Below are 27,196 nucleotides of genomic sequence, written 5' to 3'. Positions count from 1 at the left end.
AAGATATAGAAAGCGTATAATTATTCAGAGAGTGGGACTTTCTGAAAAAATTGTGGAATGTCATTCCGTAGAAGACTCGTCACGACTTCAATCTTCCCTCTGTAGTTGATAAGCTGTCGGTTTTAACAGTCATCAACTAAATTTCATTGTAGTTATCATTGTTTGCAAGGCATATGGGTGAATAATGATTTTTGTGACCCTCGCCCCTGCTTAGATTATATTAAGTAATTTTGGATTTCTCAGAGTATAACAAATGTGAGTCTGCAAAACCCAAAATAAATTGGACGTTTTCCTCCTTTATCAGTGTCCAATCACAAATACATTCTGTAGTCGGGAAACTGAGAATAGCAAGCTTTCCTTTAACCTATATTGACATTATGCAATATGTATATTATCAAACTTGGGGACGCACTTCGACCATAAAAGGTACGGCTTGGAGAAATCAAGCGACCAGGCCTTCGCTGAAGGCAAAAACTTTCAGTTAATGGCGTAACGGAGGAACTCACATATCATGTATATGTGTTATAGAAGAAGTCAAGTCACAACGAAAAATTTCTTACTTGGAAGTGGGAACACATATACGTCAGAGCGAGAATGAGGCTGGAATTTATTTCCGTTTCCACAATCAATCATACAAACCACAAAATCTAAAAAGTCAGAAAAACAAAAAAGAGTGAATTTTTGCATTCCTTACTAAAAATAGAATCAACGCAGAGATTAGTGAATCATCTCTAGAAATGAGGCAGTAGAGTTGTCATGATAGGGCAGGCAATAAGTAATACAGGGATGTAAGTAAGGGAAGAGCCTTAAATGACCCGTGGGCTTAACGTGCTCAACAGGTCGAGCCGACATTACGTACGCTTGATTAACTTGGTAAACACCACAAGGGTAGTGGTGGTGGATTGAAAAAGTCAACGGAACCTTGATCAAGAAGCAAGAGTTACGGAAAATAATTGGTCAACGGTCCGCAAAATTAGTAGATTTCGAAAAGGAGAATCCTTTGAAAACGAGAGTAAACATATTCAATATTATGACAAACATTTTCCTGAATTTTTAAGAAGTTAAGGAAGTTTTGCGTACATTTATTTTAATGAAATATGAAAGTTTTTTGCCAGAAACACTTGGTTTTCTTTTTACAGATACATTTGAGTGTCAGAACACGATATAAGAGTTATCGCATTTCAGAGATTAAGGTGCTATAAAAAAGAAAAGATGAATTTTACATTACATAATTTTGTTTTAAAGGAACTGCTAGGAAATTAATAAAATAAGTTTAAAAAGTGTAATGGAACCCGATCTCGGGTCCTATGTGGAACTACTAACTTACTCGCCACTAGTGCTTGTTGACGAATCGGCACCCGCGTCCCCCTCCTGGACACCGCCAGCCGTCGTCGGACTGCACGCATTGCATTCTCTCGAAGAGGCTTGTGTGGTTGGAGAGGGCGAGTCCACGGGCAAATACCAGGTGGAATGGGAGCCTCGGCTGGCGTAAACTTCCTCACTGCCCTTGGGCTGAGGGGGTGAGTTTGAGTTGGGTCCCCGTTCCCTCAATTCCACCGACACGACGGGCTCCTCAAACTCGGCGGCCGAAGCACGCCCACTATCTGCGCCAGTTACCCTGTTGTCCTTGGTTTCCTCGGCGAAGTCCTCGCTCTCGGCTGCTTCGGCCGCCGCGTCGCAGTCCTGAAGCACTGCACCGCTCGCTGCCTGCGCAGCCCTGGGCAAATTCATTGTCGTTGTAGACATTTTCGCTCATGTGTTTCGTCTTTTGCGTAATAAACTTTGCTCGCTTTGGTTTGCTTTGGTGTTATTGATTTTAGCTTATGGTTCTTTCTCGGATGCGCTATTTGCGTTGTTCTGTTCCCTATGCGTTGGCACACATTTTGGCTTCTTCCCAAGCGTTCCTCACAACGCCAGCAGCACGTATACATAAAAATACACACGCGGACGCCCACGTTCGGTGCTCGGCGACCGGCAAGGCGGCTGGTTCTCACAATTGCACGGGTATCAGTATGTTTAATTAACACTGGGTACCGAGTTCTACTACCGCCTGAAGATTATATTTTTGGCATAGTCTAGGGTGCGATAGTGGCTTGATGTGGACACAAACGAAGCCAAACAGCTGAGTTGCATTCACGGGGGCGGAAAGAAGCGCTGAAAGTTATAAGTGCATTTTTCGCGTCTACTCTATTGTTTTTTTACTTTAGCTATCAGTGTGACCAAGCGTGCGGGCAAAAAAAATACCACCTCCTTATAAAAATATACCAAAGATGTTTAGCTATTTATCCCTCCAGATCTGGCGGCTTTTAACTGTCAGAGGCGAATTAAGGCCTACTAGTACCCTGGCAAAACGCCATTAAACAAAATTGATCTTTTATTGCTGCCATGGTGTAACGGAGAGGTAGAAATAGTGTTCAGCCAAGTGAATGTTGTTAGTTTAGTAAGTTTAAAATTGTTTTTGTTTTGTATTGGCTTGTATAGTTTTTGTTGACCCGAAGAGCTGGCAACAATGCTCTAAAGGTCACATGTTAGCCAAATCATGTACCGGGATCATGTCATGGATCTCGGGATTCGAAAGCGCGCTTCGTTTGAAAATCAGTTGCTGGACAACTATTTTTACTGTGTACGAAACTCGTGTAAATACTACCAAAGTTTTTAAAAGAGTAAGCTTTAGAATGGGTTGGCATAAAATCCCTGTTTTGAAACAGGAGGACAATTCCTCGAACTGAAAATCAGGTGGGGTGTAAATACACGCGTTCATCCCTACACAGTATATGTACATATACAATATATACATATATGTGTAAATGTATGAGACAGACTTGCAATCAAATTTAGGTTATTTCGACGCGCATGCTTGTGCTTAAAAGTATGCAATAATTCTTGCAAAAAACATCCCCAAATGTTAAAGATTAATTCCAAATAGACCTAGAATTATAATGATTTCCATGCATGCACATGTTGAGCCTGCATGTCGCCTATATATAAATCCACATCCTGAATAAATGACTAGTTTGCAAACAAACGGAATCCCTGTCAATACTGCTCGCCGATTTTATTTAGACATTGCTGTATGCCGGGGGGCAACGCACGCTTCTTTACAGACAGATTCATTGCTTATTAATGTACTAAAGAAAAGGACGCAGGCCAAGAGTAGGCGAGGGGACAATGGTAGCTGTGGGCCGACCAGAAAGGATGTTTAAATCGGTGTCTATGGTATAGTTGAGCAGTAGGTCGCTGAACCCAGCAGCCCTACATGGGAGGATGGGACATAACCGGCTGAGTTTGTTTCGACATAAAGAGGAAGCGGTGACTTTAGTTGGTTCTTTTTAGTAGGCATATTGCGATGCTGCTCACAGCTTATGCGATAAAAGCACAATTGAGAATTTAATAGCCTGCCTATTGGGCATATTGAGCACCGCTCGTAAGGTGTTGACGTAAGGAGGATAATTTAACATTGATCTATTTAAGGTTAATGAACTGTGACAGTATTGGGAACAGAAGGCAACTCCTGAGTTTCAAAAAGTGCTAAGCGCTAGTTGAAGTATCCAAAAATAAATTACATAAAAGAAGAGTCTCACCCCGTGAATTGAGGTCTCCGATGCATCAGACTTGACAGAGACCGACTGCGGCCCATCCTGTGGCACCGGTCGTGTACGACCTTCCTGAAAATGAAAAAATATCATATTGATGACTATTATCCATTATTGACAGCATCCAATCTCATTCCGCTGTCGCCACTCATTTTCATTGTTATCTGTCACGTCTAATGGTGCTTAGAACCCCTGCTCTAAGACAGCCTGCCAGAACTTGTCAATCGCTAATGGCTTGACCAGTTGAAGCTGTTAGCGTGCCCCTGCTAGTACTTGGTTCCAACCTGTCACTTTATAAGTTGCACGACCAACTCACCTAAGAACGATATCCTCCTCTGCCGCCACTTGGGACGTATTCTCCTGGGCTTCCAACTGCTCGAAGGGTTGGCAAATACTGGCAATACCGCTACACAAGAAGGTCCATGATGGATTTGGTTTTTGTACTTCTTGGGGTTTTGGACCCAGGACTCTGGGGTCTTCGTTAACGGTCACTGAGGTGACGTGGGGCTGCAAATTGTCCTGCTCAAGTATAGAAACGGTGGACACGGAATGGATTTTCTTGATTTCTTCAGGAGCACTCTTTTTCTGACAGGACGCGCAGCGAGGCCAATAGTCGCAGGTTTCCAGAGTTTTGCTGCAGCTTTTGGTGGTTGCCGTTGTTGGGTACTCTGCGTTACTACTATAAAACATCACGAGATAGATACAAAAGCCCTTGCACAAGAGATTTATGTGGAAGTTCACCCAAAACTCGTTCTTGATAAGAGGAGGGCAGTTTTTTAAAACTCTGATGTAGAGCATTTGTGGTGGGGCACTATTATCTAATATGCATTTTAGTTTTGGGTTATGTTAGTGCATGAAAGGATTGTAATGCAAGGCTTAAGGTGGCTGTCACCGCACAGATCATAAATTTGGTTAGTACATAGATTAGAAAGTATGCATAGGCAGTTTCTTAAACATACATACGCACGGGTTTCTCTGGTCGTGTTAGTATCTTAGCCGTTATTAAATTGGGTTCAAGTTGCCGCCTTCGACTTCGTCTTAATTTCGGTTAATTTCGGTTAGTATTCAGTTAGCTGGATTTCTCGCTTTTACTTAGAATGCTACATGCGTCAGCTTAGTAGATGTCTTAGTACCTGCTGCTTCGCGGTTGGTTGGCCTGCTGCCTGTAAATATAGTCGCCACCCACTCCGACAGCAACCTCCAGGTTAAGGTCGTCCCGTGACACCGGGCTTTGGCGGAGTGAGCGCTGCGACTTCAGCACAGTGGTCGGGTGTTCGTAAATTCGCGTTTCGTTGCTCATAAAGTTGAGCTCGCTGTTGCCCCCCGAGTTAATGGTTTCACGATTTCGCAGCATTACAGGCAGTTCATAATCACCGCTGTCTCCTCGGCGAAAGTTCATGATCGGCGATTTTCGCATCATTTCGTAGGTCAGCTCGTGGTCGCAAAGACGCGTCCCATAGCTCTGAGGGCTACCAGATTGTCTCGCCGGCTGATGGAGGTTGTTAGACGAGGATCCCGATGACTGAGGAGAACGCGACGCTTCCATGCTAGAAGCATTTACGGGAGAAATGCACTGTCGTAGGCGGGATGAGGACGTGGAAGCTATAGACACGTGTCCGGAATCGGCGACAGGCTGTAGAAAACGCAACCCGCTTATGCTTCCGTTGCTGCTGTTGTTGTTGTTGAGCACAGCTTCGCGAAAGTCGTCGTCAAAGGATCGGGACTCCCTCTCCATCCGCAGATTCTGGTTGCTTCCACTGTCTCCTCCGCTTCCACTTGTGTAAGCGTTCCGCGCTGATCCCTTTGTCCCTGCACTGCGATTGTAGTTGTTGTAGTCAAAGTCGAAGGAGCGCGCCTTGTCTGCCTCGTTCTGCCGACTTCTCAACGAGTTGCTTGGTGGCGCAGCCGGGTTGACGTGGATCTTAGCTGTGGATGGAGAGGCTCGGATGGAGGGTGGGAAGCGGGTCTGCTGAAAGGCAGTTCCCGCCGCCTGCTGCTGCAAAGTCGCAGCACCAACGTTAACTATTGATTTGTGCGTTCGACTTGGAGAGCGCTCGGTTAGTTGCAAGGATCTGTAAGAAAAGCAAATGCCTAAAATCTTTTGGGGACATCATTTAAAAATTTAAAAAAAAAAGTATTGTCGCCGAACAGTCAGAGGAAAAAAAAAATTTATTATATTCTTTTTACTCTCGGATAGTCCACATTAGCAGTATTGAGGACAAGGTATATTTACCTCGAACGTCGGATCCGGTGCTCCTGCTCCGCCTGCTTAACGGTCATTGCACGTCGATGACCAGTGGATCCACTTCCAGCAGCGGCGGTCGAGGCAGTTACAGTCGAGTTGGCATTGGAGGGATTTGGCTCGTGAGAGTCACCACCACTGTAACTGGAACTGGAGGAGCTTCGCGATATGATGGGTTGCGTCTTTTCCTCGTGCCGCTGGCGTACCTCTAACGTATTACTCCTAGAGCTGGAGTTCTGGCGGGAGCCGCTTAGAGAAATTTGAGACCCCTTCTTTCGGCGCTCCTCGGGAGTCAAGGACCTGGATTCGGGGGTCAGCGATCTTTGCTTTCTCAGACTGCTGGACGAGCTATGTGAGTCGTTCCGATCTGGTGTTAGAGACCGTTGACGTTGTATCTTGAATGGGGAGATACTGACGCTGCTAGTACCGAGTTTGGGGAACTTGTGGCTGCCGGCAGAGATAAACTCGCTTAGACCGCCATCTTCGTTGTCCAGCTCATCATTGGAAAGATCTGTCAAACAAATTGCAATTAAAATGGAGTCACTCCAGGATTTCTGGCATCGATTTTTACGCCATATGACTGCAGAATCTATATATAATTTATTTAAAGACAAAATGCTATTTACTGACCTGATCTCGCGCCACTGTCGCAGGAATTGAGGCGCAGACTCTTGGATGTGTCAAAGCTTCTGAAACGCGACACTCCTATATTTTGAGTATTGGGATGTACTGCCAGTGGCCCGGCACTGCTTACACGGCTGAACTGGGACTTACGAGAACGCCCAAGGGCATGGCTCTTGGAACGCTCAGCTGTTCGTTCGTGACGGGAGCGCGGAGAGTACTTGGCCTGACTGGCGGTGGCTACACTGTAGACAGGGGGCGCCTCCTTGACAGCTGTATTTAAGTAGGCCGTCGTCGTTTGCGGATGCAGATATTTAGGAGAGTTGTCGCGGCTGCGAAGCGAGCCACTACTGCCACCACCACTTTCTCGCTTTGTAAGGTAGTTGGGTGAGTTGCCGGTCAGAGTGCTGAAGTTGGGTGATCTCTCCCGCTGGCCCGCTAAAACAGCCAAGTTCAGCGGCCGTTCTGACAGGTTTCCATCAAAGCTGCGGGAAAAGGTCTCAGCATAGTTGTCGGTGGGCGTGGGACGGCGGTTGTCGTATTCGAAACTCCTGGAGAACACCATTCCCTTAGCGGGACCGTTGCTGTGTAGCGAAGTGCCCAACTGGGCCGACACAGGCAGAGGCAGAGGACCCTGATGGCGAACCGGCTTGCGGCGTTCCGGATGCCGTGCACTTCGGCTATTGTCCTGGAAAGCGGGGGGCGGCGAAAGAATTGGAGTGATGGGAGAGTCCAGATCGTTGGTGCTTTTTACTGGCAAGAAACCTGGTCTTTCGTTGAGGATGTTTGCCAGTTGGGGATCAATAATCCGATATCCCGGGCGAAGGGCAGGGTCCCGGGGGGAGTAACCACTTAGCCGCGCTTCGTTTCTCTGAATTAGCTCCTCCACCTTGGAGCCGACAAACTTGGACTCGGTCATGCTAATATTGGCTTGCTGCTGCTGGTGCTGCTGAATGAAGGACTGCCGTGCCAGGTCTGAACGACGTACAGGGTCTGGAGGAATAGCCCTTGCCGTAATTCGTTCGTGACCGTTGTCCGGAAATACCGATTCACCATTTTGTTGGCCATAGCTGAGTCGGTGACAACCACCAGTGGTGTCATTCTTGCTGCTCCCACGTTTGGTGTTAACCTGTACCCATCCAGACTTGTTCAGGAATATTTCCTCCTTGTTGGTATTGGGCGATACAGACTTTCTTCCAGATCCGGACACCCCGCGAAAGTGTTCTCCGAAAAGATACGTTGGAACTACGTTGGACCCAGCCGCCAAGTGGGAGGCGGCAGCGTTTCCATTGGCGCCGCTGCCCCCAATGTGGTAGTGCATTCTGCGGGCCTCCAGCTTCTCGTTAAAACAACGATTGGATGCCTCGAGACTCTCTCGTCGCTTGGCGACGTACTGCTGGAAGGCAGAGAGGTGTGTCTGCTGCTGTTGGGGATGTGATTGCTTTTGCTGCTGGCCAGGTGCGTTGTGTTTCGGCTCGCTTATTTCTGACTTGTGTGACTCTGGAGTGACCGCTCGCTGTCGTGGCTTGAGAGGGTTTTGGACTGTTTCTGCGGACGATTCATCGACCGCATTGCCATCTTCGACAATATCATGACGCTGCTGCTGTCGATGCTTTGAGGGACTAGTGCGTGAGCGAGTGCGGCGACGCTTGGGAAGAGCGGGCAGCGGTAGAGTGCTAACGTCTAGTTTTTCGATTGTCGAGGAAGAAAGCTCATCGTTCTGGGACTCTCGGGTAATAGAATCGCGTGTCAGGTGACTATCGTCCGATTGCGCCTCGCTGGAGTCGAGGCAGGAGTAGTCCTGGCGTGTCAATGGTCTGGAATGGGTTGGAGTTACTGTGGATGTCCCACCGGCAGGTACAACAGGCGTCTGATTGCTGTAAAAAAGGAGCACGAATAGGTCTATTAGTTGCACAGTACTATTCCGTAGCTATAAGTATTCCAGTGCTAAGAGTGGATTGACTTAGAACCCTCATCGAGCTCCAGTACCCTGCATGTTAAGAGTAGCCTTACAGTTCTAATAGCTAGGGCAAATGAGCCGGGTCCGCCACTCGGCCCGAACAACGGTTCAATGTCCGGGAACATGGTTCAGCACTCCCCTGAACTCGTTGACATCCGCAACGATACCGATGCAGCAGTAGACGCTGGCACTGCAGTCTTGTGCCGTTTCGCCAGCTGTAAGTGCTTTGCCTTGTTGCTGCCACTGCTGGTGGCTGACAACGAAAAACTTCGGAAAGCGAGGATGGTGGAAATTGAGCCTTCTACTGACAATTTCCAAGAGCTGGAGAAATAGGCACTGCCAAGAATTCACATACCCCATTTAATTTTTTGGGAACCCGGGGCTTAGTCGTGCACACAGGGGCTTAGATTTACTGAAAAGCTATCCAAAGTTGACAGTGCTTGACCCTGAACTCAACAATAAGTGCGAGAAAATGTTGTCAAACCAGTTGGAAAATCAGAAGCGGAGAGCACGCACAAAGGTAAATACCAATTCATGGTGCATTTATAAAACGTGAGCGACGATTGCAAGGTGCATGGTGGGTGTCATACATTGACGATAAGCTGCACAGCTTGACTTCAAATTAGGGTGACAAGTCTGTACACCATATGTATGGAAAATGTCAGTTACAGTTCTCTGATTAGGACAACAAGCGACGTCCTGCATCCCTACACTTTACATGTTTTATGTATCTTTCTAGCGCGGCCCTAATAAAAAGTAATGCGGGGCAGGCTATTCTTGTAACTGGCTTCTGAAGGGCATTTCCGAAAGGGACTTAGTATATGAGACTTGTGCCAATAAGTGTATCCCTCAAGCTCTGATAGCTTTCGGCGGCATTTCACTTCCTCTTTTATGGTTCGCTGGCGATGACAACGCATGTATCTTTGATGCTGTGTTAGAATTTTTAAGTGGTTTAGATGCCTTATTGGCTTGAATACACTAGGGCGAAGATGCGCAAAACTCGAAAGGCTCAGAACGCAAATCCAAAGAAAACGGTTTAGCCCCAACGCTTCATATTTGGCATATGTATATAAAACTTAAAAACTTGTCATTCCAAAACGGTCAACAGCCAACAACAAACATTAAAGACTTCGGTTCGTTGCCTTAGACTGTTAAGATTTCTTGTTTGTGTAGGTGGTAAAACGCCTAGTTTCTAATTTGGCGTTGGTATTTCTTCAGTGTGGACCAAGCTGAGTCGACAGAGTATCTCAAGCATTAAGTTCTTCTGGTTGGTCTTGAAATCTAATTTTTGGTTAGATTCCAACCAATGTTCGTCTATCTTTGAATGAAAACCCACGGTTTTTTGTTTGACCGACAAATATGTTATGTTTCAGTAAACTACTTTAAATTTTAAACTGCATGTAGTTTAGTTATTGAAAAAGCAAGAAATAAAATTTTATATAAAAAATTCCATTAGGTGTGAGTGCGACCCTCATATTACCTAATGTTAGCGCGTGTTTCAGTGCGTGGAATATGCATAATTCTATAATTCTCCCCACAAACATTTATTTAAAAACCTTAATTAACTAAAGAACTTTTCAAATTCTCCATTCGGTCGGTCCTACAATTTGTAGATAGCGTTTCAAGAAACTACCAATGTGAAAAGTAAGAGGACATTGCATGTATTCGACTAAACAGGAAGTAGGAGCACTCACGCTCGAAGAGTGCCCGCGATGTACCACTAATTACATCTCCGCACACATGTGTTTATATGTTCCGGGCAAGTTTTTATTTCTGCTAGCTTTCGGCTCTCATTTCTCCACGGTACACTCTTAATTTTAAAATTGAATATGCATAGAGTGTCTTTAACTTGCAATTAGTTTAACGACCACGCTTTCATTATATCGTGATCCAAGCTAATGAAACTTTTTATAATAATTTTTAGTTATTTATTGTCCTTTGTCTTAAATGGAATTACAGCAGGCACTTGGAGCCCAAGAATTGAATTCTGTTTTCTAAGATAGCTGAGCCCTTTTATCTTGGCAACTTAAACTTGATTGAAACCGCGGCAATGGAATTTTTAGTGAAAGTTAAATGAATTAACTTAATTACGTATAACAAGCAGAGTACACATGGAGTGGTTTACACTTTCTTATCAATTGAACCACGATTAGAAGAAAGCTTTTCACCCTATACCACTACTACTCACACCGCCTCCGCCTTTTGTAATTCTCAAAGAGACGGAAAGTTTTCACCTAAAAATGTTTGCGCATTTCTTAAAAAAAACTCGCAGTCTATTGAGGGGCAATGATTGCCGGTTGGGATATCGTAAAACATAAAACAGCTAGCTTGCATCTGCGGCATGCATCATAAAACTGGTTTTCAATCATGTTAGGCCGCACTTGTCTTCAGCAGAGCAGAGCAGGACGAGCCGAGGACGGGTACTAGTAAATCGATTGCATTATCTCGCATACCTGTTAGTCAACTTGCACTTTCGACTGCGTCCAGAGCCAGCTAGCCATTTTACCAGCTCAGAAGCAGCCTCTTCGACGGTTCAAGATGTGGTAACGTAGGCTAAGCTGCCGCGGCATTGACTAAAAGCCAATGACCAAATAAAGTTGCGGCCATAGGAAACGAGTTTCACATTTTCTATACCATATTTGCCAGCCCCTTGATCATAATGATCAGCCTCATAATTATCGAATGGGTGGGCTGCATGCAATTTGCAGCAGTGCAATTGCAAAATACCAACGAACTTTTTTATTTTGGCCTGAAGGTATTGAAGGTCGTCCCCAATTTCGCAAAATGCTGGCCTAAAATGTAGCAGTATGAGCCCGACTGTTTCTGATTTGTCGTTGGCCCTGGTTTTCTTTCATTACCTTTCTTGTATTGCATTGCAAGTTGAACTTGTTTTCAATTAGCATCGCTTAAAGTCTCCCGTATTATTGGAACTTTACCTACAACTGGGCTGGATGAGGTGCTGACTCGGTATGTAAGGTTTTTATATGACAAAATAGCGCGTGAAAAATACGTTGTGTACTTACAAAATGTATTGTAATTCACACAAGGGGCTGCAATATCATGATGACATGAAATTATTATATTCCCTGTTTTCCAGCTACAAACAATTCAGGCAATTGCGATTGTGCGGGTGTGCACAAATAGGTATATGTGTAAATGATTGAATACCAACTCAATAAAAGGAAAACAAAGGACAAAATTGATTTATGTAGGCCGGTCTCGTATTTAGTGCCCTGCATGAACATTGGCCAATGCCAGGAGGCCTTGCTCTTTGCAAAAATTATTGATTGCCGAAATTTATAGAAGTAAAAAAAAAGAAAGTCGTGCTACCGAAGGAGCCAATATAATAAATGTAATGTGTGTCTGACGAAGAAATTAACCACATGATCCGATAGGATGGAAAACTATACAGATGAATACATTGAACTTATCTTGTAAAATCGGTGCTCTTAACTTGATTAATACTTATACACAATGCTCAAGTTATTTTTAAACAGGTGTTAATGCGCAAGGTGCGCACTAACTTACATAGCCTGCAGGTATTATTAATTGTCTGTCGTCCAGAAATGTATTAATTTGCTGATTGTCCTTTCGCTAATGAACTTTATTAAAGTCCACTATTCACAGACGATCTTTAAACACTTTCCGCGGTTAATTTGTTTGGTATCTGATTAGCTGAGACCAAAAAAAATAGACAAGTGTAGCGATAGTGGACATGGTCCCTATTCAAACGCGTATCCGGAGGAAATTGCAATCGGAGGGAGCAGCTGGCACAGCTTCTCGCTCCACCTCTGATGGCCAGTCGCATTATAAATAAAGTTTCAAGGGGGAGGCTAACACAAGGTAATACCGAATGTGGCGCACAGCAGCACTCTCAGGAGCTGCTGCGCATATGATTGCCCTCTCGCGGAATGCGAATAGCTTTGCTAGCCTAATTAACGCACTTTAAATCGTAACATCGGTTAATGGCAAATTATACTTCCAGTTCACTTCACGTTTCACTTTTTTACCGAGGCGATACCGATTTCGGGATCACGAGGTTCATGCCATATCCTGACAGGAAATCTGGCCATTTTGGCAGCAAGAAGTGTTCGCCTTGCACCAATGATCACACATGAGTTTCCACCTCTGGCCATAATAAAGTTCAAGTCACTGCCACTTTAGCTAATCCTCATAGGCTGGGGCCCAGAGACCGAGTCGCATACCTGTGCGCTACCGCTGGCGTTGCGTTATCCGTGTTGCCCGTCTTGCAACTAAGCTCCAGCTCGACTACGCTGTTGCTGGCGGTCGTGTTGGCGTTGGTGGTTGTTGAGATTTCGTTGGCAACATTTGGAGCGTTGGAGCGCCACTTGGAGCGTTGCCCCTTCGAACATGTTGGAGCAACATGTTGCCTGGGCGCACTTGCGTCTGCCGGAGCCTTTTTCCCGTGTTTTGTTTTGCTTGTCTCTTCGCCGCTTGCCTCCAAAGTGTCCGTGGACTCGGGCGGCAGTTGGGGCGACGGTTGGCGGGGGCGGCGACGGGAGTCCATTTGGCTCTCCACTCCAGCTGGGCTCCCGAAGTTCCCAGTCGGGGCCTCAGCTTCGTCGCTGCCTTTATTGATGGCATTCACTTCCGGTATGTCCGCGATGGCAGACGCCTCCCTCAAATCGGGCGCAGGGGCGGCTGGGGGCGGGGAATGGACATCCTTGGCCGAGTGCGCTGCCTTGGTGCCAGTTTCGGCCTTGCGGTTCTCGTTAGCAATGATGTCCCCCAGTGCCTGTGTAGATGTCGTCATGTGGGACGGACTCTGTAAAAATATCATTTAATTAAAATCGTATGCATCTTCTTTTTCACTCGGTGCAATGGAGCCAATTAAATTATGTAGACCACATTTATCTTTTCTATCTGTAACTGGAAAGTAAGCTAAAAAGAATGACAATTTCATCACTTCAAATCTGTTCGAATCTAAAAAATATTAATTTGAAGAACATTAAACGGAAAAACGAGGAATAATCTTGAAATATCGAAAAGCAACGTGTTTCATACACTATGTTGTAAACACGCTTGGGATTTTGCTAGTAACAAACAGTAGAACCAACTCACCTTTTCTGATATATAACTGGCCTCCGATGGCAAGATGCCCCCGCCAGAATCCTCGCTGCGTGCATCATAAAATACTTCGTTGTCGTCTGTTTCCGCTGCACTTGCATCTGGCGCACAAGTTAAGAGCTCCTCTATTTTATCAGATAGACAACTAGGAACTTTTTGAACTTGATTTGATGATTCGCCTTCTAAGCTTCGCGACTTAGTATCGTCCTGAAGGCCCTCCATATTGGCTTTCAGCTCCTGTAGGTCGGAATAAGTAGCAGGAGAGGGCGGAGGAGGGGCCGGAATGTCTTTTCGTCGAATGCTCGGACCGGGTATGTTTTGATTTGCCTTCGATCCGCTTGTACGATGGTGTCGCTTGGCCACAGGTAACGGAAATTGTTCTTCAGTTTTGAAACTATTTTCAGCATCAGACTTTTGAGTAAGCTTTTGGTTTTGTAGGCCCGTCTCCACCGTGGTCCTATTGTGTTTTTTTGGAATAGTTCCCGTAGAAGATGCTAGGAGTCGGTCCAAAGAAGGGTAATCTCTCCTGCCAGTCGGTTGACTTTTGCGCTTGCTGGGCGTGGGATCTTCTTCAAAAAAATACATCTATTATGCTTTAAAAATATTTTTGACCTTAAGGTTTCACTTACTTTGCACATTACAGTCTGGCAGTGGAGTCTGAGCCTGTAGACTAGTTCTGGGCGCCGGAGTGGGCTTCGGCCCTGTGGTCAGACGGCCCCTGCTTAATGGAAGCGTAGTTACTACGGGCTCAGTTCTGAGTTCCTGAGAAACGGCCCGTTTGGGACTAGCTTTGGTATTGCTTATGTTGCTACCAGCTCTTGGACCCCGACGAGCAGATTCCAAGCTATTGTTTCTCTGCATTTCAGACTGGTATATGCTGCGTTTCACGTCGTTGACATGTTTGAAAAAATCCTGGGCGTACTTATTCTGTTTTAGGTCTAGAGGAGGTGCGCATTGCTGTTGCTCCATTGATACTGGTGGTGCGGTTTCCAGGCGGAGCTCGGCGGGCTCATCTTGGGCACTTGAAGGCAGTGTTCCCGCTGCAGTCTTTCGCGGAATACCGCTGCTACCACCCCGCGCCATGGAGCCATACACATCGTCAAAATCTGAGCTAAAGTAATTTGACGAGCAGTCGCAGTTTCGACACTCGTAACGGCAGTTGTCGGAATAGCTGCACTTGTCGTGAGCTGTCACAGGCACTCCAGACACAGAGCTCATTCCAATAACACCGTCCAGGCTACAGCGCCTACAGTCAAATCCGAACCTGCTTTCTGAGCTCCCAAAGTAACGCCTCTGGCCGGAGTTCGAATACACCGAAAAAAGACTTGAATCACTGACGCGCCCGCCATGCCGTCGATGAGTTTGCCGAGCGTACCGCTGGGAGTTATCGCTGCTGCGCAGGGAGAACTCGCTGAGGATAGAGGCTTTCGAGTCGCTTTTGTATATTTGGGGGTCATATGGGTCCACCAGAGTCTGGGATCCTCCAATCGGTCGGTTGGCGGCGTACATAAGCGGATGTAGCGGTCGCGTTCCACCGACGGCATAGTAGAGGTCTCCAGTAGCCGGCTCTGCGAACACGTTTGCCTCCAGTCGTGCCATGGTATTGTATTTGTGATACGGCAGCGAGTCGCTGGAGGAGGAGGACTTCGTGTTTAACCGCTGCAGAGAAGCAGCACCTGCCACACCCCCTCCACTCTGGAATCCCACGATGTAGTGCTGCTGCTGGGGTCGACGGGGAGGCGTGGCAGACCCATGCGCGGTTCCGGCAACCTGGGCCAAGAGCAGACTGCCGCCTACAGCATAGCGATTCGGCATTGGATTGCCACCAATGGGCGGCTGATATGTCCTCTGGTGCGTATGCGGAAGGTAGTAGCCACCATAAATATGTTGCTGCAGCTGCTGGTGCTCACTGGGCGTGGTGTTAGCTGAGGTGGACGTAGTGGCTGAGGACTGTTGGAACTGGAGTATCGGGTTGTAGTCGCCTGTTATAGCCACTGGGGTCGTCTCAATTTTATACACGCCGGGATTATTGGGGTTGTACGATTGAAACTCCAAAATATGGGCGGCCGGCAAGCCGATCCCTGAACCACCATTAGACGATGTCCGTGGTTCCGCAGCGTTCTCTTGCTGATGTCCCTGGTTTATGTAGAGCTCCTGTTGGGATTGTGGCGCCGTCACCTTTCCATCTGCCACAGGTCCAAGGTGTGCCAAGCAGAACTCACAGTTGTCTTTGCTGCAGTGCTCCATACAGATCTCGCAGCCTGCAAAAGCGTCAGCAGTGGTTTCGTTTCCAACACCGGTTGCGCTTATTCCGTGTGGCTGAGCGCCACCTTTTTTAGGGTGATGGTTGTGAAAATCGTCGTTAGTTTGTGCCGATGCGACGGACTTTGCTAAGCCAGTGGTTGCGCCTGTGACCGTTGAGTTGACCGTGCTGGCGGTTTCCTTAAAAAAAATCTCCTCGTAGATGTTCTCTTCGCTGCGGGAATATCGCTTCTCAGCCTTGACAGGCGGCTCCTCACTACCAGTCGGGTTTCGATGTTTGTCTACTAGTTTTTTTGAGCTCTTTAAACCTTCCTTGAGCAGATAGTAATTGAAGCTTTTAATTCCAATTTCGCCGCGCAGGAATCGTTTGCCAATGGCAACCTTCGCTGCGTCGGAGGCCGAATCTGCAGGTAAAGTGGCGATGGAGTCCTGAGCGGAGCTGCGGACGGAGTACACGTCATCTAGTTCACTTACTTCCGTTGGGGCAACTTCCTGGGCGCCCTCGCTATAAAGTTTCCGATTCCGTTCCTTGCGAGCTCGGGTATCAGCGTTGTGACCGTGCTTACCCGTAGCTACCACTTCCCTTTGCGGGTGACCTGATGGCAGATGGCGATTGTTGTCAAGGCTCAAGTTCCGCTTCTGCTTCGAGTTCCGCTTCTGCGTTCCTTTCTTTTCCAATCTTTCTGATGCTGTGGCGGCCAGATTGCGCTCAAGGCTGCGCACCCGGCGAGTCATGCCAACCTTGATTGGCTCCAAATGCTCGTTGTCGGTGCTGCTCGAATCGCAGTCATAATTTAAGCTTATGGCGGCGCTTCCAGAAGTTACAGTGGTAGTATGCTGTATCTTGGTCTTTCCCTGCTTCCCTGTCGCATTCTGATGCAGCTCCTTGCTCAGCTGGTTCTTTGTCACCAAGCTACTGGAAGAGGACTGGCCGCCTGTATCGATCCGCCCCTTGTGCTCTAATAACGGTTTCCCGGAAATGCTACTGCGGCGCATGGGGTTCGCCAAGTGGCTTATATCTTCGGTGTAGGCCGGATCATCGTATATCCTTTCGCGAACTGTTGTAGTAGATCTGTCTTTTGTCTGAATAGCAATAAGATTGGAATAAGTTGAATTCGGTGCTAACTCTGGACATATTCAAATTATTTACCTTAACTTTGTTTTTTTTTCGACTACGGTGCGGTATCGTCACATCTGTCAATTTCAGTAGTTTTGGCCGCAAAGATCGCTTTGACACCTTCCCTCGCTCATATGTCAAATCAGAATAGGTTTCAGTAGTCATTTTTTATACAACACGCACAAAACTACCAAATCGGAGCTACTGAGAAGTCACTTTTGGCTGAGACCTGCAGTTAGTGTAAAGTTAATAATTTCCTAAGAACTCAGTTCACCTATGCAGGAATAATGGCTCTAAAAAGCTTAGTACGTAGAAAACCTTTTGGATTTACATTCACATTCTTCACATAAATTCATTGTTGTGTGTCAAACATTTTTAATGTTTTGGTTTGCTGTTGTTATGTTACGCTGCCAATTAAAGCATTCTCATTTTAGGGTGTGGCTGTTAAGGATGCGTAGTCAATGCAATATGTCTTGTCTTCCTCTCGGCTAGTTTCACATAGGTTGTTGAAGCAAACATATGCATACATGCAGAAGTAATTTCGTACATAAACGGGGAACGTATGGACAAATTCGAATGCATTGGGTGGGGTCGCAGGCATTTCGCTAGTTAATAACTGCATATGCACCTGCTCAAAGTCTGTTTTAAAAGGACAGGATTCTGTAGGTACCAACACACTGTTTAAGAATTAAGTAGCTACTAGCATTGAAATATCAGTATCCGAAACGTTAGTGCAGTAATTTGCGAAAGCAATGATTGCATGGTTTATATGGTATGTTCGCAATATTTTGTTGCTTATACACAATCGTAACCATTTATTCTTGTATACACACACTGTCATGCGTTTTGTAGTATCTCCAAGTACCCTATTGTATGCAGTGGCACTACATTCGTACAACTGAGAAAACAAGACGCGATGTTCCAACGTTCCGTCCGATACGCGAAAACCACACTGAATTTTCTGCGCTCAGGATTTCAGCAGCGTGTGCTCCTGAATGAGAATGAGTTGCCTTGGCCCTACGATAGGATTGCTCGGACAACGGCTCAAAAGGATTCTGAGCATCTCTTTGAAGGATGCCGAGTTCAAGAGGGAGAGAACCAGATATCTTTTCAGACAAGCCTAACGCCTGCGCCCTGGTTAGCCTGATTTTGACGTTTCCACGCATATTCGCAGTGTACTTCCACCGCCAAAATTGCATTGCGATGTGGACACTTGGTGTGTTTCTCAACATGCGGATTACTTGTTGAAGGGCACAAACGATAATTAGAGAAATTTCCTTTGACATCTAAAATGACGTATTTCGAAACAAAGGGATCAACCGTTGGTGTTTATTCAAAGCCATAACCACAGCTTCATCAACAATGTTAGGCAATACTTATATTAATTTATAATGCCTTTCGCTTCCCCTAACGACACTGCGCATGACTCACCTTGTGGTGTGAAGTGCGTAATTGTTGATTGTGGAAACACTCCTATAAAGTGTGTGTAGGAGTTCCATTAAGGAAGGACCCGATTCACTTTACTTTGGCACGTGTTCAGCCACATTGCCACATTACAGCAGCATGTTGCTGAGCTTGCGTGCTCGTCTTTCCTGAAAATTCCTGGAGTCCTGTATTTATATTGCATATTGAGACAACATTTTTCATAACAACATATCAGTATGTATGTACAATGTACTAACATCGCATACTGCGCCAACTGATACCGATTAACAAACAAGAAGCAGACTGCCAGCGGCACAGAACACACAGTGTCTTCGTTGTTTTTTAAATTATAGATTAAATTGCTAGTACTGCAGAATATTCGTAGACTATTTTGGGAGCAAATTGGGAAAATTAACGGAGCAGGGCTTTTGCAAGTAACTGAAATCTGTCACTGTCACCGGCAGATAGAGGCACCGACAACTGAACACGAAGAGGATACACCAGGCAAATTCAGAATTTGGTACAGGGGTTGTTTACCATGTAGGAATAAAATACATCAATCTACAACCATTGCAGTGAACATGTGCGCGATGGTGATAATTGGACATTTTCCCCTGTTTCAGACAGGAGCTAACAGCTGGTGCGTCTCAACCTAAAATGATAACTATATATATATAAAATATATAGGACAATCTGAATATTTTTTTTTAATGGTATTTCCGCTTACTCTGGATAAAAAGTATATTAGGACATATGTTTCTATTGTTAAATGTCATACCTTTTACAATACATACCGTTTTAAACAATACAGATAGATAGATAGATTTATTAGAAAGCTCTCGTAAAAACAACAGTGACGATGGCCAATCTCGAAAAGAAATTAGATTTTAAAGAAACTGTAACACATGTATGTCCTTTCTACACACTTTTTGCAAATCGAAAGACCAGTGAATTCGCAATAGTACTGATATATTCTATGATGTTAGCCGTGTATATATGTAGCACATAATACCAATTAAGTTTCGAATAAGATTTACTTCACCTTCTTTTAACAGTTTTTAAAAGGTTTTTTGGAATTATTCTTGCGAAATACAAAAATTCAAAAGACTCATTAATCTATAATCATATTAATGCTTTATGAAACCACGGGTCCAATTCTTAACAACCGGCTTGCTATGCCTTTCCAGCGTCTCAGCTTGCATTTGTTCACTGAGCTTTCTCTGATTTTCTCGGAACTGAGATAGGGAGTCGGTAAACTGATTATAGTACTGCAGCACTTCTCTAACATCTTCTACCTCACTAGTACCCAGAACACTAAGGAACGATGCAAGGTCGTAAAGGGTAGTGTCATTATCATTCCCATTCCACCTTGGGATCGAGAAACAATTTGAAGGGTGAAATTTGGTGGAGTTTTTATCCCAGTCCACGACCACTACTCGCTTTAGGTCTCGGTTTAGGTTGTCTAAATTTTTCACGTGATGCCCCCCAACAAAGTGTGTTGAGTCGCGAACCAGACGATACATGATAAAGCCGTTTGGGTCAAGGACGTCGAGCAGCGGAAAGACCGTAATCCCTTGCTCAGCCGTGTAAACAACGATTTCAAAATACTTAGCGCATTCCTTTAAAAATAAGTCAACGCCGGGTCGCTTCTTAAAGCGCCAGCCTGTTTCATAAGTCCAGTCAGGATGTATCAACACATCCTTAATCTCAAGTACCAATGTATAAGCTGGCTGCACATATGGAGCCTGAAGAGGATCGGGAAGAAGCTTCTGACTCGATGGCTCTTGAATGAATCGTTGAAAGTGGTTCACCGACTTCCATGTACGAGCCGTGTACTGCTGCGTTAGGGGCAACTCACTAAACTCGTCTATAACTTCTTTTCCCTGGTCGTCTAGCGATGGCCTTCCGAAGTAATAAATGGCCCAAAACGAGACCAATATACCTCCTATACCAACGAGGCCAAAGCCGAGTTTCATCCGCTTCAAAGCCCTCTCCATTTCCCTCATCTCCTCCTCTTCCTCTCGTTGGCGCCGCTCATGACTCTTCTCGTCGTTGTGCTCCGTAGAGGTTTGGGGAAACAGTTTAGATAGAATTTGCGTAGACCTCTTTTCATATGTCGAGAAGCGTCGGCGCGCAACGTATACCAAGGAAGCGTTGCAGCGCTGCGGAAAAAATGCGAAGCAGTAACTGCCCTTCATCTCCGTCCTGGATTTTACGCCACTTTCTGCCGTGCCATCACACTCCTCGACCATCGTGCGCCACAAGTCAGAGGTCAGCGCCCGCGACGTATTGATGAAATTGCGGCCAAATCGCGGGCATCCACAAAGCAGGCGTTCGATGGCTACAAAAGACATTGGCAACTAAAGTATTTATTCGGCGCTCTAAGTACTTATAGATTTTAAAGTGAGTTTTTCTGTTAATAATAGGCCACTACCAAATTTAACATCTTTGTGTTAACCAGCCGAGAGAGTGTTAGTTTTTTCCTTCTATGTGAATTATTTTAATAAAATTTTGTCACAGCCAGGCGATTACTCGGATCTTATCGACTGCGAATAAATGTCAAATCATCTCAAAGCCAACTAACCACTGCTATGAATTCTGTTACCTCTTTATTTTAATTAGCTTTTCCCAGTTTCAGAACTCTGGTTCATAAATATTTAAAAAAAATAGGTGCTGCCGCGTGGAAAAAATAACTGCAATTAAAATGCCTTTATTAAACTTTTTATTGTTTAAGCGCTTAAAACTTAAACTTACTGAAATTTTTGGGTACCTACCAAAAAGATGGTTGACGAACTGGCAAATTGTATCAATGATGTCAGAGTGGACACAAATGGAGCTAACTAACTTTAGCAAAAAGAGTAAGCGAAAGCTTAAACTTTATTCTGATTTCAAGTTCCATTTATATATTAATTAAAAGTACCTGGGGTGTTGTTTACTCTATAAAAATAGGCGTTATTTAAACTATTTTTATTGTTGCACACACTATTATCTTTTAAAACATGCGTTTAACTACAGCTTATGCATAAAGTCATCGAATCTTCAGCCTTCAAAATTTAAAACGGAAAAATTATGTAAGCGAACGGCTCGGATGGAACCCATATTTTGAATGTTTTTAAAAAACTGTCTTATATATAAAAAATTGTAAAAAATGCTAAAACTTTTATCTTGCAGGGTTTCATAAAATTGTTATTTTAAATCCCTTATTGATCGTGAGGCGAAATGCGTCCGGCACCTGTAAAAAAACCAAAAGTTATTATACAAATTGGTTCAATCCTTTCAATTTTTGTTCTTACTCTTTTCCTTTTGTTTCCGTTCTTTTGGGCCACGGTTCTGGCCGTGTTGCTTTCCTCCACCAGCATTACCATTCGCCTTGCACTTCTTGTTCACAGTACGCACAGGATTGCAGTTCTGGTCACTATCGCCTATTGCTTCTGTTTGTAACTTATCCTCTCTGGTCATTTGTCCAGCGATACATTGAGACCATGAACCCTTGTCATACCGGCACCCTAACCAACAAAATGGAAACAAGTTTATATTTGTATTCGCTTCGCTTGGAAGAAGTGTTTAGTATTATTATAATGAGCCAAACTTTCGCGGCATTGTTACGAACAGGAAATGCAGTATTTAAAAAAAGGTAACTGAATATAGCATTGGTGAGGAAACCATGTACCTTTTGACGCAGAAAGAACAGTGCCAGGAAAGAATGTGCTTAGGAAAGTGGAATTCAATGGTAGAGGCAATGCGAGAATGTAGGTCAAATAAGCGAGAACTATAAAGTCGACAGCCTCGACTAACAGATACCTGTTACACAACGGAGTGAGGGGAGGGAGATGGAGACAGGCAATCATAATAGTGATTTCTTTTTTGGCTTATAACTTTTTAATGAATTGTCAGAGTTAAGTTATTGATAATTATAGTCCCCTTTAAAAAAATATAAAAAATATACTCGCTAATTATAGGGCCACAGACTCTGGATGCTTAAAGACAACTACATAGTTGTTCATTAAATTGATTCCGCTGGCCTTCCTAATTAAGAATATATACATATAGCCAACGGTTTAAAAAGCTTTCTCCTATCTGTTACATTTGTAACTAATAATAACAATACTCTCGGTTACTCTAAATAAGATCAGAATTTTTAGAACCCACCTTTTTTGCACTTTTTCTGTATAGTGCGTGTTGGCAAGCAGTTCTGCTCTCCCTTCCTTAAAGATAAAACACGGGAGCGCGTGTTAGTTTTGATATCACAATTCGACCAAGCACTCTTCGCGTAACGGCAAGTCGACCCTAATAACCATAAAACATATAAAACATCAAATAAAGGTTAAATAAATTATAAGATAAGAAATTCGAACTCCTACCGCTCTCTGACGTGCTTGCCTTGGATCCTGTAATCTTACCTCCGTGGTGTTGTCCATGGCCATGTTGCTGCTTGGGTCCTCGGCGTTGTTGCTTATCCGTGCTTTTGTAGCCTTGTTTGTGCTTCGGTTGTGACTCTGACGCTGCACTGCCAGTTTCGGCAACCACTAGTTTTCTTGAACCAGACTTTTGACCCCCAACCTGCTGAAAATGCTCTTGTGACTTGTTAGGCTTCCGATTTTTTCTGAGGCGGTGAGTCTCCTTATTTGTTGTGGCTGTGACGGTTTCGTCGTCCAGCGCGCCACGAGCCGGGCGAAAGTGTACTACATCACCGGAACTCCTCTCCATAACCAGACGTATGCCATCAGAAATGCGTTCACCATCGATTGATGACGACTTCTGTGCCAATACCACCACAACTAATTGCAGGACAGTGGTCAATGTTAGTACGAGATTCATAACTCTTTCAGAAATCTAAAAACAGCAAAAAAAAAAAAAAAAAAACGCAAAATTAAAAACAAATTAAATACTTCTTGCGTTCCTTCAATGTAAAAATAGAAATACACTTCTGGCCTATTATTGTATTCGTAACTTTAGGAAATAAATAAGTTTAGATTTCTCTTTAAGGTTATTTATTATTTATATCGAAGCAACGATAAAATATTTATGAATGTAATCAAATTCTTAAAAATAATAATTCCGTTTTAGAAGAATTGCTTTTTCTTTTTTATACGCTTGCAGAGGGTATAATGATTTCAGTCAGAAGTTTGCAACGCAGTAAAGGAGACGTTTCCGACCCCATATATATATATTCTCGATCAGCGTCACAAGACGAGTCGAGGCCATGTACGTCTGTCCGTCCGTCTGTCCGTCCGTTTCTACGCAAACTAGTCTCTCAGTTTTAAAGCTATCGGGCTGAAACTTTCCCAAAAGTCTTCTTTCTATTACAGATAGTATATAAGTCGGAACCAGCCGGATCGGACAACTATCTATATCTTATAGCTCCCATAGGAACTATCGGGGAAAAAATTAAAAAAAAAATTAAGTCTTTCGTGTGTTTTAACATATACCTTTGGATATAACATTTTTAAATTAGTTCTGAATTTCGAATTAAATTTTATTAAAATCGGACGACTGTATCATGTAGCTGTCATTGGAACGATCGGATAATTGGTGTGAAATAATGTGAAACAAGTTATAGCCTTGAAGCTTTTTGACATATTATCTTATAATATTGAGAATATAAATTTTTATATTTTTAAGAATTTCGAATTCAATTTAATAAAATTATTGATTATTTTTTATTATTGCGAGGGTATACAAACTTCGGCTTGCCGAAGCTAACTTCCTTTATTGTTTTATTTCAAATTGAAATTGTTAAATCAATCTAGAATACGATGATTAATTTTTCAAAATATAATACAGAGCACCTTGAAGAAAATTGTAAATCGAATAAAGACATATCCTTACATACATATTGTCAAAACATGAATTCTGAAACTTCTACGCTGTCCGGTAGGTCTTCAGCAAGATTCGGTATTTCAAAAATAGACAGTGTCGAAAAAGGAGACACCGATTTATCTGATAAACCTTGGGATTGTTTAGGCTCAGACCACAAAAGTCTAGATCGAAGTGACACCATTGGCAGCGATCCTTATAGTGGCTTTTCATTGGAAACGGAGACATCAATCGCAACTGGCGGCGAACGTAATCCAAACGATTATAACAAGTTACCTGACGGTTGGGTAGAGCGCATAGCACCCAAAACAAAAGAGTGCTATTTCTATGATAAAAGTACCCGAAAGGTATATTTCACATTACCTCCAAATGGCTGCAGAGAAGCTGAAGGAGTCGGATGGAACGGCGTTGCCGGAAAATATCGTGAATGCAATTATCGGTGCATTCTTAGGTGCAAGCACATATTGGTAAAGCACAGAGAATCAGATAAATGTAGCTCATATCGTAAGCGGGTTGTAAAGAGAACTAAGGAACAAGCCTTACATAAGATTTTGCAGGCTCGAGATCTGATATCAGCCGGCCAAATAGAGTTTGCTGAATTGGCTAAAGTGATATCAGACTGCTGTTCTGCTCGAAACGGCGGAGACTTGGGCCCCTTTAAACTCACGCAAACATGTTTCGGCTTCGAGAAAAAAGTTTTGCGACTAAATATAAATGAGCTTTCCGATATTTTTGAGACAAAGGCAGGATATCATATTTTATTGCGCACGGCAGTAAATGACAAGAATGAAGAGTACAGGAAAAAACACAGACACCTTGAAAAATTAAAATATACTATCGGTAAAGATAAATTCAAAACCTACTTAAAGGGCAGCCAGAAATTTTCCAGTTTTATGGACGAATCGGAAGCAGACATATATAACATGCTTGGTCAGAGACAAGGGGTCCGAGATTCCGAGAGTAATTTCAGGTATCTCAGTTGTATTTTATACGAAGGACCAAGTCTGTCATGTGTGTCTAAATTCACAGAGAAGAGTGGCAAATTGAAACTGTACACTCAACAGAAGCAGATAATAAAAAAGAAAATAATTCAGGATAGGTTGGATATGACCGAGTACCTTGAAAAATTCCTCAAACTAATAGAAACTGATTCTCTGGGGAACTGTGTCGTTAAGGATCATAAATTGAAAAAAGATTTATTTTTTATGAACGGCTTTTAATCAAATGTTTAAAGTTTTTAAGGATATAAATGATCTAATTAAATTAATCAAAAGAGCATGTCAAACTGAAGGGAACAAATAAATTTTTGTTAAGCCAAAACACAGGTCAGAATAGAATACTAAAAACTACAGCTGAACATCTGACAAACATCTGGATTTTTAAACAGATAAATTTATTAACGATATTGTACCGGCATTATAATTAAAAGAATAAATTTCGTTCCAGCTACATCATGTCTGTCAACCTAAGGTCCTTCCCAAAAGCTTTCACCCACACTCCTTTCAAATCTGTAAGTTGAAAACTCTTATATGGATGTTTCACTCGAATTCTCTCTGGTTCACAATAGGAGGGGTACCTGACCACGCGCACATGCAAAAATCACAAATTGAAACTCACTCTCGAATCCCAGAGAGAAAATATCCGTGCATTTGCAAATTGTATTCAAGTTTTAGGCTGTTGTTCCACAAAGAAAATGTATTGAGGAAATGTGCTTTACTGTAAGACGGCGTCTAGCGATCGGCGCGCTCGCATTCAGAGTTGTAGCTAAACTGAGTGGGCGAAACGCCACATCTCAATGAACTCGAGAGCCACGAAAACTGCTCAAAACCCAGAGAGTCCAATGAGAGCATCGGCAAGAGCACTGAGACATGCTTCCTTATACCATATACATATTTATATACATAGCGATGAAAAAGGTCTTATAACTCCTCCAAATTTCTCCGGTATTTGCCGTCCTTAGAGGTCTAATTTTGTCACGTTTGTACAAAATTTAGAAAATATTACACTGCTATTATACACTCTTCACATATATATATACATATTAATTTTTTAGTTCCTTTCAATTTTCCTATGAAGATGTCTGACACTGTACGATTTTTCCAATCGAGCTGCTTTATAAATAAACAATACTATCAGTTACAAATGCATATTTCTTATATTTATGAGAGGCTTGCATTTCCAGTAAGCCCAGAGGGCAATGTTATACTGAATGCTTGCATATGTGTGTTCTCCACAGAACAGCTTATATGGGTATCAAAAGTCTAATACGCCCTATTATGCAACAGGATATCTATTAAATTCTGTAAAATGGCGTTAACCCTTTTTGTATAGCTATTAGTCCCAAAGTTACTTGATTTTCGTTATTGGACTAATTAATCGAAGCCTGTGGCAAATATAGTAAATACTTGAACTAGTCACTGATAAGATACGCCATATTTTACATATGTACATATGTGCTTGGGTGCAGATAAACACACAAGTAAGCTAAATGTAAACAATGACCATGCATTGTGTAACAGATTAGAGTTTTTCGAGCCGTTTTACAATTATGTATATCAAAATACGAGTAGATACAGTTTTGAGCCAGTTTGAGTGCATACAAGCGTATCTCTTTCCCAGTTCCATTAAGTTTCCGAGAGCTCAACCAAACATGTTTTGAGTGATTTCTCTGAGAGACAGATTTATTTGAGCTAAAAACAAAAAGCGGGCGCAGACAAATGGACAACAAGAAATATTTGCTAGCTAGCCAAAACAACTTCAAAGAGGCATAAGTAGAATAAGTACCGAGGAGTTCTCGATTACCAGATACCCCCCTTACTGCTTTATAGAACTTTAATATAGATTTAATAAATATTTTAGTGTTACCCCAATACCTAAGACATATATACATAAATATGAATGAAGAATTACACATTTTCCACTTGTTTACAACATTTTCAGGTTTCCACCCTTCTTCTTGCTCTGTAATATAAAATGTACTTTTAAAGCCAAAATATGTAATCAAAGACTTTCATAAGCCATCTTTAAGTTTGCCACTATATATAGCTATTGCTGATTTAGGAAAAAAGAAA

The 27,196-nt window shown here is 43.4% G+C and overlaps 4 protein-coding genes across 8 annotated transcripts in view; 1 reads left to right on the top strand and 3 right to left on the bottom strand.

The window, feature by feature from the left end:
• Nucleotides 1-17,125, bottom strand: part of LOC108029387 (uncharacterized) — a 30,114-nt gene extending 12,989 nt beyond the window's left edge. Inside the window, exons 1-9 of one of the 5 annotated variants that reach the window (XM_017101618.3) lie at nucleotides 16,917-17,104; nucleotides 14,134-16,849; nucleotides 13,499-14,073; nucleotides 12,622-13,202; nucleotides 6,466-8,333; nucleotides 5,827-6,346; nucleotides 4,727-5,665; nucleotides 3,910-4,272; nucleotides 3,582-3,665 (exon numbers count right to left, since the gene is read on the bottom strand). In XM_017101618.3, the coding sequence (XP_016957107.1) occupies nucleotides 3,582-3,665; nucleotides 3,910-4,272; nucleotides 4,727-5,665; nucleotides 5,827-6,346; nucleotides 6,466-8,333; nucleotides 12,622-13,202; nucleotides 13,499-14,073; nucleotides 14,134-16,849; nucleotides 16,917-17,048 (7,778 nt within the window). In that variant the 5' untranslated portion in view covers nucleotides 17,049-17,104. Of the gene's footprint in view, nucleotides 1-1,327; nucleotides 2,216-3,581; nucleotides 3,666-3,909; nucleotides 4,273-4,726; nucleotides 5,685-5,826; nucleotides 6,347-6,465; nucleotides 8,334-12,621; nucleotides 13,203-13,498; nucleotides 14,074-14,133; nucleotides 16,850-16,916 lie in introns of those variants that run through there. The other 4 variants (XM_044095317.2, XM_017101633.3, XM_017101645.3 and 1 more) reach the window with 4 other exon arrangements.
• Nucleotides 17,126-19,323: 2,198 nt separating this feature from the next.
• LOC108028376 (mitochondrial import inner membrane translocase subunit TIM50-B) lies at nucleotides 19,324-20,851 on the bottom strand. The gene has a single exon (XM_017100174.2). The coding sequence runs from the start codon at nucleotides 20,660-20,662 to the stop codon at nucleotides 19,436-19,438; it is 1,227 nt and encodes a 408-aa protein (XP_016955663.1). The 5' UTR covers nucleotides 20,663-20,851; the 3' UTR covers nucleotides 19,324-19,435.
• A 383-nt stretch (nucleotides 20,852-21,234) lies between these two features.
• On the bottom strand, nucleotides 21,235-25,907 carry LOC108031049 (uncharacterized). Its single transcript, XM_017104253.2, has 5 exons — nucleotides 25,743-25,907; nucleotides 22,709-23,141; nucleotides 22,458-22,595; nucleotides 21,602-21,814; nucleotides 21,235-21,540 (listed from the first exon to the last, which is right to left on the bottom strand). Exons 2-5 carry the CDS (start codon nucleotides 23,124-23,126, stop codon nucleotides 21,509-21,511), a joined length of 801 nt encoding a protein of 266 aa, XP_016959742.1. The 5' UTR covers nucleotides 23,127-23,141; nucleotides 25,743-25,907; the 3' UTR covers nucleotides 21,235-21,508.
• LOC108031038 (uncharacterized) lies at nucleotides 24,059-25,574 on the top strand. The gene has a single exon (XM_050885960.1). The coding sequence runs from the start codon at nucleotides 24,065-24,067 to the stop codon at nucleotides 25,343-25,345; it is 1,281 nt and encodes a 426-aa protein (XP_050741917.1). The 5' UTR covers nucleotides 24,059-24,064; the 3' UTR covers nucleotides 25,346-25,574.
• Nucleotides 25,908-27,196: the final 1,289 nt, after the last annotated feature.

This window comes from Drosophila biarmipes, chromosome 3L, assembly GCF_025231255.1.
Source record: "Drosophila biarmipes strain raj3 chromosome 3L, RU_DBia_V1.1, whole genome shotgun sequence".
NCBI lineage: Eukaryota > Metazoa > Arthropoda > Insecta > Diptera > Drosophilidae > Drosophila > Drosophila biarmipes.
This window is presented reverse-complemented; position numbering and strand designations above follow the sequence as displayed.

Coding starts and splice junctions, on each gene's coding strand:
- LOC108031038 (XM_050885960.1), top strand. CDS start 24,065: ATGATTAATTTTTCAAAATATAATACAGAGCACCTTGAAGAAAATTGT.
- LOC108028376 (XM_017100174.2), bottom strand. CDS start 20,662: ATGTCTTTTGTAGCCATCGAACGCCTGCTTTGTGGATGCCCGCGATTT.
- LOC108031049 (XM_017104253.2), bottom strand. CDS start 23,126: ATGAATCTCGTACTAACATTGACCACTGTCCTGCAATTAGTTGTGGTG. Junction 21,815..22,457: donor ACAGAAAAAGTGCAAAAAAG/GTGGGTTCTAAA, acceptor TTTGTTGGTTAG/GGTGCCGGTATGACAAGGGT. Junction 21,541..21,601: donor ACGGAAACAAAAGGAAAAGA/GTAAGAACAAAA, acceptor GTTTTTTTACAG/GTGCCGGACGCATTTCGCCT.